Source organism: Pavona decussata, unplaced genomic scaffold (assembly GCF_977016875.1).
Source record: "Pavona decussata unplaced genomic scaffold, jaPavDecu1.1 SCAFFOLD_32, whole genome shotgun sequence".
NCBI classification, from domain to species: Eukaryota; Metazoa; Cnidaria; class Anthozoa; order Scleractinia; family Agariciidae; genus Pavona; species Pavona decussata.
The window spans coordinates 2719721-2732403 of NW_028145455.1; the positions used below are offsets into that span (position 1 = coordinate 2719721).

General features: G+C 38.6%; 1 protein-coding gene across 1 annotated transcript; it reads left to right on the forward strand.

Annotated features, from left to right (window-relative positions):
* The first annotated feature begins 5162 nt into the window (after positions 1-5162).
* On the forward strand, positions 5163-8491 carry LOC146484644 (two pore potassium channel protein sup-9-like). The gene is made up of 2 exons (XM_085104525.1): positions 5163-5440; positions 7770-8491. The coding sequence occupies exons 1-2, from the start codon at positions 5197-5199 to the stop codon at positions 8360-8362; spliced, it is 837 nt and encodes a 278-aa protein (XP_084960651.1). The 5' UTR covers positions 5163-5196; the 3' UTR covers positions 8363-8491.
* Positions 8492-12683: the final 4192 nt, after the last annotated feature.

Sequence of the window (12683 nt, forward strand, 5' to 3'; positions counted from 1 at the left end):
TGTGCAACTCTTAATGATTTGATAATAAAATCATAATGTTCACCTATACAAAGCGTGAAATTATTTTTAAGGCTGTAGTTCTTGAGCTGTGCTGCAATATGCCCCATATAAAAAGTCTTTTGTCTAAAGTCACACCCAGGATTTTAAGAGTAGGTTTAACCTTCACGTCAATGCCATTAACTTGGAAATCATACTTGTAGGTGGATGAACCAAGGGTCACTGCCTGCGTCTTCGTGTTGTTTTTGCTCAAACCGTGCAGACAAAGTGGACAAATCTTTGTTCACCGTAAGCTGCAGTGCTGTTGAGAAAGCTTCTGAAGCATAGCTACAACCCTAGTCGTGTTCATTTTGGGGCACTTCACAACCAAGCCAAAGCTGTGCTTTTCGTTCTCTCCCCCACACCCACCCCTTCTCAGTGTTGTTTCTCGCATTTCTGCTAGTCAATCTTGCCAACTAACAGAGAACGGGAAGGGTGGCGAGATCAATTTAACGTTATTTATATAGATGCTAAACGTTGTGTTAGATGGTCACAAAGTAATTTTGTAGCCGTGGCTGAAAATTCATACGTGCTCTTAGTTTAGCCAACAGAAGATTGAGATTTACACTGTCGAATGATTTGCTGAGATCCACTGCAATAGTTGCAACAGTCTGTTTTTCGTCCAAACTGACACGCCAGTCTTCAGTCTCGTGTTTTAGAGTCGCCGTAAACAGTTATGACCCTTCAAATATGCAGATCGATTTTGAGACAGTAAAGGTGACATTGCAGTGTATATTTGGCCCGTAATTTACTTTGTAAATAAATTTGATAGCGGAGATTAAAGTGCCCCTAACCCTTCAATTTGTTTTCTTTTAGTACATTTCCATTTCTGTGAAGAACTCATTTTCGAAAATTTTTTTCAGAAATATTGAATCCTTTTTTTTTGCGAGCGCTTAAAGTAACATAAATTTTTAAATTTTTGCGCGCTTTAAGCCCCGCTGGACAAATTTTTGTCTCGTGGGCTCAATAGGAACGAGCCAATGAGAAGCGACACTTTCTTCGCTGTGACGTAAGAAAGTCAAGAAAAGGCCTCGGATCGTTATCAGAAGGAATCTTATGCACGCTGATTCCTTTCTCTACATTTCGAGAGTTGCTGCATCCAAAAACCACACATTTTCCAACCATTTTCTCTGTTTACAATTGAAGCATTGCCGCGAATCTTCGGATATTTTTGCACGATGTCCTTTTCTTACGTCACGCTTCATATTTGGCCGAGTGGGGGACTAATGCGAACGATAGGTGAAAATATCGACATGACTGCCTTCACTTCTAGCGCTTGTAAAGGATTAAAGGATTCAATATTTCTCAAAAAAAATTTTTTTTTTTCTTGAAAGATATGGAAATCTACCAAAAGAAAACAAATTGAAGGGTTAGGGGCACTTTAAATGGCCGTGTTTATACTAGAGGACGCATTATCCGTCTGGACGAATTATCTTCCGTTGTTCGTCTTGAACGACGCACAACGGAAGATAGTTCGTCCAGACGAATAACGCGTCCTCTAGTGTAAAAACGGCCAGTTTCAGTCGAAACAATTGCCTGTACAGGGCCCGGTTGTTTGAAAGCCGATTAACGTTAATCCACGATTAAAGTTAACCGAGGTTTTCTGCTCGCTCGTTAAAGTTGTTTTTAAACTTAAGACAAGTCAACACCAAAACTGAGGGACCAAAATCTTTTAGAAAAATCTTTATTGTGTGTTATTTTAAAAACTGGAACCCAAGTTTTTGTTAATCCAAGATTAGCTTGATCGGGCTTTGAACAACTGGGCCCAAGAGTTTATAACTAGAGCGACAAGAAAAAAAATTTTCTTTCTCCTTTACCTTGCACTCTGCGCTCGTGGCTCGCTCTTCGCGCTTGCCTGGCTAAATAAACCCTTATCATGCTGACTTTGCATGGGTTTTGTCCAGGAAAAAAAAATGCCAATTGAGTGTTCCCCCCCCCCCCCCCCTTCCTTTTCTGTTTCAGCATTCAGGAAAAACTAACCCAAGATTACAATCTCGTGCTCGAAGTGTAGACTTGGATTGGTCGACGTGTATTAATTTTGAATCTACTGTAGTATTGGATTGAACGTACGATTTACCAAACTTAGATCTTGTGGTAATTGCGTCCGAGAATTCAAAGTGATCACATTTTGTTTTTTAGCTGGAACCAACGGATTTAAATTATCTGGATTATTTACTTGAAGTCAAAAAATGGATTGAGGCCATGGCGATGAAATGATTCGTTTCCCTTCGCTCTCTCTCGTCGTTGTCAGTTTAAAAGGAGGTGCAAAGACGCCATCTGATTAAAAGGCTGATTTAAATGCTTTTTCAAAAACAAACAAAGGATCAGTCGGTCGATGGGAGAAGAGACATTTATCTGAATATATAATAGCCTCTCGAAAAGAAAAGTAATTTTGATGCCGTCTTGAACACATTGCCGTTCATATACAACGGTCTTCAGTTATGCTGTACAATCTGTAGGTGATTTGGATAAAGAAAGAACAAACGCGGATATAGCGAATGGTTTGCTGTTTTGCACCCTGCTGAAGAAATGTCAATTTGTTATTTTGTTTTTGCCCATATCTGCTTTTTCCCATGCAAGGATCGAATTATCATTTCTGCACATAAATACAAAAAATATCGTTATCTTTTGTCGCTCAACATGTTTTGAAAATAGTTGATATACGCCTCCAACATCGAAATATCAGTCCAATGTTTTCAATTATTTTTCTGGTAACATGCTGTCCGCGTAGGCAGGTGGTTTTAAAGGTGAAAAAGTAATTGAACCCAAGCGATATATTCTAAACTGGATGGAAAAGCGCTTGATTTCATGAGACAAGTCAGTGCTATGTACTTTGATTGGATCCTGAAACAATGCAAAGTCTATAAAGCGTATTAAGATAATGATCTCATACTTGTGGATTTAAATACCTGAATATATAAAATAACCACAGGAACTCACGCAATAGTTTTTGCTCATTTATCCGCTGGCAGATGAATTAATTTTCAAAATTAATGTAAAAGAGGATATGAAAGCCAGTTTCTAGCTAGCTAGCCAAAATATTCCAAGTTTCTTTAGGAAGCAAGGAAAAATGTCAAAGAAACTGTTGCAATGAAACGTTTGTTCACACAGATCGTGAACTTGAATGCAAATTAGCTTAGTCACGAAGCTCTCCAGATAAACCGATGATAAAATCCATTGATGTAGGTAAATTGAACTCCCAAACAGCCCATTCTCTTGGCTTGATTCCAGTGATGATAAGTCAGGGCGTCCGCAATCCCTTGTAGTTTATCTGAGCCAATTCCAGGCGTCAGCAGCTTCGCACACCAGCTTTGCACTACACGCCAAGCATCGTCTTCGTTTAACGAGGTTGAAACTTCGAGAAGGCGATCAGGTCCCGGGAGAATGTCATACCAGCTTGATAGAGCCCATTCACCGTAATGCCTTGACTCACTGGCTGTCATCGTTCGAAAGATCAAAGTTCTCTATCAAAACCTTATCAGTGGCGATATTTTATGCAGGTAATGTACCTTTGCCTTGGCAACTGGTTGATAGGTTGCTATCGAAAACCGGCTGTCTTCCGGAAATTTCCGAGAACAGACGATCGATGCTTCCGATCTCCCGACGGTACTAATGACGTAAATACAGGAAAACTGAGAAAATTTCGCGTCATTTTGGCAGTAGGATGTCCACCTATAGTAAACAAACAAATAAATAAACTGTCCTTTATTTCCCTCGGTAAATAAAGCGATAGCTCACTCTTATCCGTCTCGTATTCCATGGCTTTTTCGTTCTGAACGTCATTTAGTACGTATTTCCTCGAATACACAGTGGATTTTACTTGCATAAATTGCGCAGATAGACAGACGAGCTAGGCACTTCTTATCAACTTGATTTTTTTGTAATTTTTGCCGCATGGACTATGCGATATCGACAACTCTTTACCGGTCAAAGTAGGCCAAGGTTCGTTTCATACTGCAGGTCGGTCAGTTTAAAAAGATTAAGAACGCAGTCTGGGTGTAAGTTCTTTTTTTAAAAAAAAAGAACGTCCATTATCTCATTTGTGAAACTATTGTATTCAAAGTATCTTAGGTTATTAGGTTTTAGTTTTGTTTTAGGACAAAGCAAGTATTAGAAGTAATCTATCTAGAATTATAATAAATCACCATCTGCCCTGTAATTAGTCTAAGCTTGAATAAGGGGATCTTCATAGAAAAGCTCATTGAGCTTGCTAAGATCTCCTGCAAATTATATCTAAGTTAGCAGTCATAAGATTCTATTTGATTGTATTTATAATATAATGGACAAATAAATAAAAAAAAATTGTTTTAAATAATTAAGTTATGTTTTGTGACTGTGTAAATCAACTTTAATAGCCTCAGAAATTTGTAACCTGAATATCAGTTGCCAGGAGCGAGGGAAATATAGTTGGCGAATGTTGCAGTACCGTGTGACAGCAACTATAATATGGTCATTATTACTTTTGTCATTAAAGTTTTGAAAAATAAATACTCTACCATACTGGAGAAAAATCATTAACATTTATTGTACAAGAAATGAAGTAAATTTGGGGTGTAATTATTTTTATCAAGGTTTTCAATCTAGTGTTTTTTGACGTGGTTCAATTTGTGGACCAACAAGAAGGTCAGTAATTTACCGGTTCGCCAAATTACTACTTGGAAGACATTGTTTGCACAATGTTGAACTGGTAATCAAAGTTGAAAGCTTATGTTTTTTCAGGCCTGTCACCTGAGTTCGAGTGAAAACATCTTTAACCCGATATGATGGACAACGAAATTAAAGCAACTGGTATTTTTACTTGCACCCTGTTGTTTTTCCTTAAAAGGCAGACTAGCTATAACGCTGCTGATTGGCTAAAAAGGACTTCCGTAAGCCGTAACAATTGTTTTTATCAGGCCGAGCGACAACCATAGGTAATTACATTGCGTCTTATTGTCCCTTTTCATTAAACATCAAAGCATCCGCCACGCAAACTAAACATTGCTTTCAATGATAAATCAAAAACAAAGCTTGTCTATTCTCTCCACATAATGCGACAATCTAAAACGTCAGTGTCGTTATTAATTTATAAAAACCAAAACATTGGCAAAGGAATCAACAATGGCCGTAGAGAAAAACGCCACAGTTTTATTTTTCCGTTTAATTGTTCTAGTAATCTATATGTTACTCGGATCCCTGGCATTTTCTTACATTGAACTAAAGCAAAGTTCGATGGAAGACCTCAATTTGCGGATTGTTCACGGCATGCGTTTGCTGCTGCAGAATCACTCGTGTGCGGTTAACATTTCGGAAACAGAGCTACAAGCTTTTACAGACGAGTTTATAGAACAGATGAAGGGAGCTAAAGAAAGATGGCAGTTTAAAGACGGGCTAAAGTTTAGCTTCGAGCTTCTCACCACCATTGGTAACGTAACTGACTATTTTTGATTTTGTGCACAGCATTACTGGACATGCTGAACTGATATCTAATCGTCGCTAAAGCAAACAGTTATTCAGTTATTGACTTGTGTATGTTAGGCGGTACAGTTAATCCTTTTATTTCTTTCGGAGACCCGGCAATGCACTATAGTGGAACCCCATAAATCATAACCGAGTTGATCAATATTTGCAGTTGGACAGTTACAGTGCAGTTTTGGCGGCAAGTTGGAAAGATTTTTGCACTTAAAGAAAAACCTGTGTCCCACTGATAACTATGATATGGTTTGCTGCCATAGCTATAAACCGCGATCAGGCGGTTTTATTTATTTATTTATTTTGCAAGTCACTATATACAGCTAAAGCGTGTGAACGGGCTCCAATGCGCCAGTGGTGTATAGGGCGAAGACACCAGGTTCGGTTCTCTCCGCTCTTCGCCCTATGTCCCATTTTGGGAGCCTATTCATAGGCTATCCCATAGGTGGATCCCTAGAGATCCAAAAGACAATGGTGTGGCAGCCATGTTGGATGCCAGAACCTTTTGTTTTGTCATCCAACATGGCCGCCATACCGTTGTCTTTTTGGATCTCCAGGATTTGGTTGCAAACCACCCATAGCTATAATTTTGGGGATTTTTTAATCAAATGCATGCATTTATAAACTCCACCATATCTCAAGTTGTTCTGTGCATCAAGAGCTGCAAAATAAGCTATAGTTTGAGGAGTATACCGATCATATGTACATATGTTACAGTCAACCCAGGTCACGCGTGAACGATATTTTTGAAATTTGAACGGAGTTTTGAAATTTACATGTCAGTTTTCAAAATCGCCAACGAGATTTCAGAGTTCCCGTATAAATTTCCCTAGCTTATTGACAGTATAAAGCTATGAATTTTTCTTTACATTGCAAAATTGAATATTTCAAGAATAAAAATTGTTTCCCAAGTATTTTGAATCTTTTTTTCAGTTAATGCGTCTTTTTCGGAACGATTTCCAGAGAGATGTCCAACATTTCATTCACACGTCGGACATTACAAAGAGAAATTCGAATGTTCATTTCATTCTTGGAATTACTGTTTACGCGTGACCTGGATTGACTGTAACAGATTGAATTTTTTCAGTTATCTTGATACTCTCATCAGGACCTTTTTGTATTACACTTGAGCATTAATTGATTTCTTCTTCACCGTTTTGGAAAATTGGACCAAAAAATCGTAGGAAGGATGAGTGGTTAAGTGCGTGAGTGTCCCTGCGTGGACGGGGGATTGTTCGTAGTCTGAAAACTATCAGAAAGAGGAAAGATGTCATTTAATGATTTTTTAATTAAATGCATGCCGATTTATAAACTCTAAGATATCTCAAGTTGTTCTGTGCATTAAGAGCTGCAAAATAAGCTATAGTTTGAGGAGTATACCGATCATATGTACATATGTTAACAGATTGAATTTTTTCAGTTATCTTGATACTCTCATCAGGACCTTTTTGTGTTACACTTGAGCATTAATTGATTTCTTCTTTACTTTTTTGGAAAATTGGACCAAAAATCGTAGGAAGGATGAGTGGTTAAGTGCGTGAGTGTCCCTGCGTGGACGGGGGATTGTTCGTAGTCTGAAAACTATCAGAAAGAGGAAAGATGTCATTCACATTAAGACTTAACCCTGACAACATCAACAAGGAAAATACAATTGAAAACACTTTTTTCCTTCACTGATGTATTTTCTTCTCCCAAGCCTAATTTAACTAGCAGAGCTCTACAACCAGTGTTATAAATTCTACTTTCCCCCATTTTATTTGTAACTGCACAGAGGTAGTGGCCAACACGAAAGCCTTGCTCCTTTGGCCACTACCCACTACTTCCCTAGAAAGTAAAATCATTAAAATAAATTGCTCTGCATGTTTAATTTTTTTCTTACTATAAAATATATTGTATTTCATTCGAATAAGTGTGAATAAAATTGAATTGAATATAATTGAAATTCCGGAAGCTGGAAGGTTACCATCAAACACCACGATAGCAGATCAGTACCACAATGGACCCCTATAAAGGGAAGAGCGTGTAGTCTAAACAACGAAGATCGAAATCCTCCAATCACTAACAACCAAAGCGGCAAGGATTGAAATATACCAATCACCATCAGCCATGGTACTACTTATTATTCTCATATGAATGACCTTACGAAGAGCTCAACTTTGATATAGAGGCCAATGCAAGGTACTCAGGAATGGCCCAGCTATTGTTTCAATAAACTATAATAATAAAAATAACAATAAAAATTAAAAGTAAAAAATTAAAAGTTTCTTTGTTACTTATTGCAGGATACGGAACCATTCCTCCAACAACACAAACTGGCAGACTTGTGAGCATTTTGTATGCTTTACTTGGAATCCCATTTTTCCTTCTTGTACTTAAAGGAATTGGAGAATTAATCAATCACATTATCACCAAAGCTATCATATCATTTGAGAAAAAGCTACTTGGAAGAGAGCAGCCACAAAACATCAAAGAAAAAGCCTTATGCGTGTTTGCCGTTGCAATGGTGGTCTTAATTCTCCTCATCGCGGCTAAAATTTACGCTTTCCCTAAATACGGAAACCCTACTTACATAGATTCACTTTATGTCATTTTCATCACGTTCACTACGGTCGGATTTGGGGATATTACGTTTGTGGACAGTAGTGTGAATGTTCCGGTTACCTTGTTGGGTTTGACTCTCGTCTCAACCACCATTAACGCCATTTCTGTTTGGCTCGAAAATAGCGGCGAACAAGAAACGAACAGATGCATGAATTGTTGTAAAGAAAACAAGACTGGCATCCGAGCAGAAGGTATACATGAGTCTGGTGCCAAAGGAATAGAACTTAAGGTGGCTCACAACGGTTTCCAGAACTTACCTTCAGTTATAATTTGATCCTGATTACTGTCGGCACTCTTTATCAATAAATAGTACAAAACAAGTTAACTTTACTGGTTATTTTACTTACTAGGTTACCATAGCAACAATACAACCTGCTAAAATAGCCCTAATTTTAGCATTAGGTTAAATCAGTAACGTAAAGACAAACTGGGTGATCCCCATTTTTTACTTTCGAATGGTAATCAGTTTGTCAAGACGCAACTTTTTTGCTAGCCTGCGAACAGCAGACGTATTTTCGAAGGTACGACCAGAAATACGTCTGCTGTTCGCAGGCTACTTTTTTTTGCAAGACCTATAAAAACATTGTAGCCTAAAGGATGCAGAGCTCTATTCTTTACTGAATTCATTTTTCAGTTATAATCACTTTAAGCTAAAGTTAAGGATGTTTTAACTGGTTATATTGTTGCTATGGTAACCTTTAATGTGGAGAGGACACCCATAACGACACAGCGGCAAAATGAGTGCGCATGCTCGTCACGCGTGAGCAATCTTATGCGGCGAAATGGCGGCATTTTTAAAATTCCCATTGTTTGTTTTCGTTTCGCGGGGATAAGACCAAATCAAGATAGATAAGGTTGCCGCTTTCAGGAAATGTTCCTTCGAACTTCCTCCATCACATATCTTATCCAACAAAAAAAGGATTCTGGAAATAGGTGTGAATTTGACGATTGAAGTGGAGCATTCGTAATCGATTCACGCTTGGATCTCAAATCTCCGGAGCATGCGCACTCATTTTGCCGCTGTGTCACCCATAACTTGTTCACTAATAGCCTGCGCAGTTGGCGGTTTTGTTCGCGCGAGGTTGAAATTAAGCTTTAGCGGCGGAGCCGATTCATGCAGCCGCCTCCTCCTCATTCCTAGTGTTCCGCCAAGACTTTCGATCCCGCGCGAGCAAAACTGCCAGCTACGCAGGCTTGTTTACCATTAATTCGGCATTTGTTTGATGCCATTATTGTTGTTTCAGCTGATAAGTAGTGGCAGTATTGATCCTTCAAAGTTTAAGTGCTGGAAACAGATGTCAGCCAAAAGCATCGCTTTGTAGATCTTGTAGCCGTGGAAGCCGACAGATTCCAACAAATAAATGGTTTGTTTTGCGACCGTAGAACTGAGAATACCTGGCTGTATGCGCTGCGAGGACTGCGATTTAGAGGAAGCTTATTCAACGAAAGAAACACTCGTAGTGTTAGCGGTGGCCCGGGCGACAGGGACTACCACACACAAGTGACGGGGTGATCGTCGCACCTTTAGGGGTTAAAATTCTTGGTTTGGTAACCTTTAGGATGCTAAAATCTAAAGTGACTTCCGTCAGAAGTATGGTGGTACCTTGTAGGGTATTGAGCCAAAAAATACGAGAGGACGTAAATGTCAGTCAACCGATTTGGTACCTCTCAGGGGTAAAAAATTGTTCAGACCACACCCACAGAACAACATACTGGTACCTTTTTGTAATAATATACCGACATCCTGTATTTTGATTGACATGTAATTTAATACTCTATTATAACTATGTATGTATCAGCCACGTCTCAGTACAGTATGACGATATAGATCCATGGACTAGTCAACTACTCTGTGCATCCACTACCTCAATATTCCGAAACCTATTCGTTCACAACCCGTGTGTGGATAAGGTCCCCTTTTGTGTGGCACTAAAGCATCTGGTCTGAAATGTAGCAAAAATAGTTTGATCGCTATTATTTGAATACTGTATGTCTTACCTTGCCTACTGTTTCATAATAAGAATGTCAATTTTTGGCCGTTTTGGCAGAATCTAAAATAGTGCAGGAAAAATGATATATATTGTGGTCAGAAGAGGGTTTTGATTCGGAAGTCTTCCACATAAAATTCGGGGAAAGTATCCTGAAACTCCCCTCCCTCCCTTCCCATTTCGGAGCTCTGTGGCTTCTAGGTGATGCAAATGTTTCTATGAACAGAGGTAAGAGTCTTCTCCACCAGTGCTATGTCATTTGGTGATGTGCGATCACGCAAGGCCAGCACGTGAAGAACGAGTCGCATGCGACTGGTTGAAGGCACAAACAATTATTGATATGCAAAAATTTTCCCGCCTCCTGTAGGTCGCTAACCTTGGGCTCCACCTATTTTGCAGGATTATATATCTACTAGAAGGATGTAATTGATCTGATAGGGTGAATCGGAAGTGCTGTAGTTAGATTTGACTTGGATTTGGAACTAACTAAGATGATTAGTTGCATCAAAGAGAATGAAATGTGTCTAGACTTGGTAGTAATCAAGGAAAGATTTTTTAATTTCAGCCAGGTAGCTATTTTTGTACTGAACCGTTCACTCATCAGCGTGTATTATCTGCAAAGAAATAAGGTCACTGCTATATGATATCAAGATAGCATTTTCTATGTAGATCACAAAAAGCAATGGTCGTAATACAGATTTTGTAGAACACCACATTTGATTTCAAAATTTGAAAGCAATTTTTAATTTTCAACTCTCAAATTTTTTTCCGAATTTCATTTTTCGAGAAAATCAAGATTAAGACAACTAAATTAATAGACAAATAATTTGTCTATTTCTTTATTTCGTCTGGCGACTCTGTTTACCCTTGTTTGACACTTCCCCTTGAAAAATGAAACCATAAGCTAGTCACGGTATTGTCAGCATGCGTGCTGTGTTTTATAACCTGACTGTGGAAATGCAAGACTAGACGGGCTACGAAAAAATGAGCGAAAATTGGATCAAGCAGTACGCGTATACGGAAAGCAAATACCCTGCAAACGGACAAAAATACATCCAATGTTTGGTTTAATGAACATGAACTTCGGCGAGGTCAGTTTTTTTTACCGAGTGAGGTGACTGCAAATTTAAAAACATTCACACAATCACTTGAACTGCATTGCAAATGTTTATTTTGCCGGAGGCCGTTTTAGGGTTAATTAAGCCGCCTAAGTATCCGTTATTTTCTAATCTGTTTTTTCTGTTGCGGAAAATTGTCGCCGCAGGTTATTTCGACTCATCTGGTTTCGTTTACTTTCCTGTTTTGCCTGGGGTGAAATTTTTATCGGGTGATGCCACGGAACGGTTATTTTGGGATTGCTTTGATCAAGTTTGGCATAAGCTGAGATGGGGCGGAGCCAAGGGTTTGTTTAGAGGCGGGGGAGGGGGTGGATCAGATCACTTTTCACGGAAAATAGGACGGCCATTCCACATAAATTGCTTTTCTTTATATTTCACTACATTTTGCTCGGTGGCTATAGGAAACAAAGTTACATTTTAGAGGACAAACTAAAACTCAATTCTTACTTCACGCCTAGCATTAAGGTGGGGCTCTACCTGAATTTGAGTAAATTTGAAGAGGTTTTAAGAATGGATAGAAGAAAGAAAATGATTTTTGGAACACTAACAGACAGTCGATAACCACGCAAGAGCACCCCAGGTTGCTAGTGGACTAACTTGGTATCTGTCTATTAATTATTAACTACAAATTCTAATTTTAAAACTTCACTAAATCTTCAACATTTCTTATTTCTTTTAATTTTACCAATCCTTCAAGAAAAATTATTTCCTTCCAAATATACCTAAAAATCACCCAAAAATTCATAAAACACCCCAAATCATCTATTTGTGTTATGAATGGAGAGTTTTTGTATTGCTTGAAATGCTTGAAATGCAAACAAGATATTTCCATCTGACCGATTTTAAGCGGCGTGAAAACGGCTTTCAGGTGCACCACCACCTTAATCACGGCTAGCAACGCACGTTCCACGCTGAGAACAGCCATTTCACATTTACGCCATAATGAACAAAAAAAAAAAAAGAAGGAAAAGAAAATGAAAAGGGAAAATTCAATTACCATTTATAGCACCGTCACTACGAAGATTTGCTCTGCACCGAAAAAATAACGAGATCGAGAGATGGAAACTGCAGCAACCGCAAAACACGGAAACCGAAATTAGGAAGCCGAAATCTGGAAATCTGACTCAAATAAAAAGCGAAAAGAGAAATTCAGATTAAAGAGATATAACATAGTATGTGAAAATATGATCCACTGCGGCATTTACAGATTCAGAAACCCACGTTACCAACGCGCCCTTCTCGCAAAAGGAGGAAGGTATAACTGGAATACTTTTGGCGAAACAGTCATCCTTTCTCAGCGTTTTTCGCCGTCATGTTGCTAACTTGAGTGTTAACAATACTTCACAATTTATTTTATCCTTGCCCGTTCCGAATTTTTTTCCCGATTGTTGAAAGCCTTCTACATGGTTGAAATCTAACGACAAAACGTCAAAGTTGGTAAACTGACTAATTTTAATTTGAACTTTTTTTGTGATGGACTCCAATTTCT

Coding starts and splice junctions, on each gene's coding strand:
- LOC146484644 (XM_085104525.1), top strand. CDS start 5,197: ATGTTACTCGGATCCCTGGCATTTTCTTACATTGAACTAAAGCAAAGT. Junction 5,441..7,769: donor CGAGCTTCTCACCACCATTG/GTAACGTAACTG, acceptor TACTTATTGCAG/GATACGGAACCATTCCTCCA.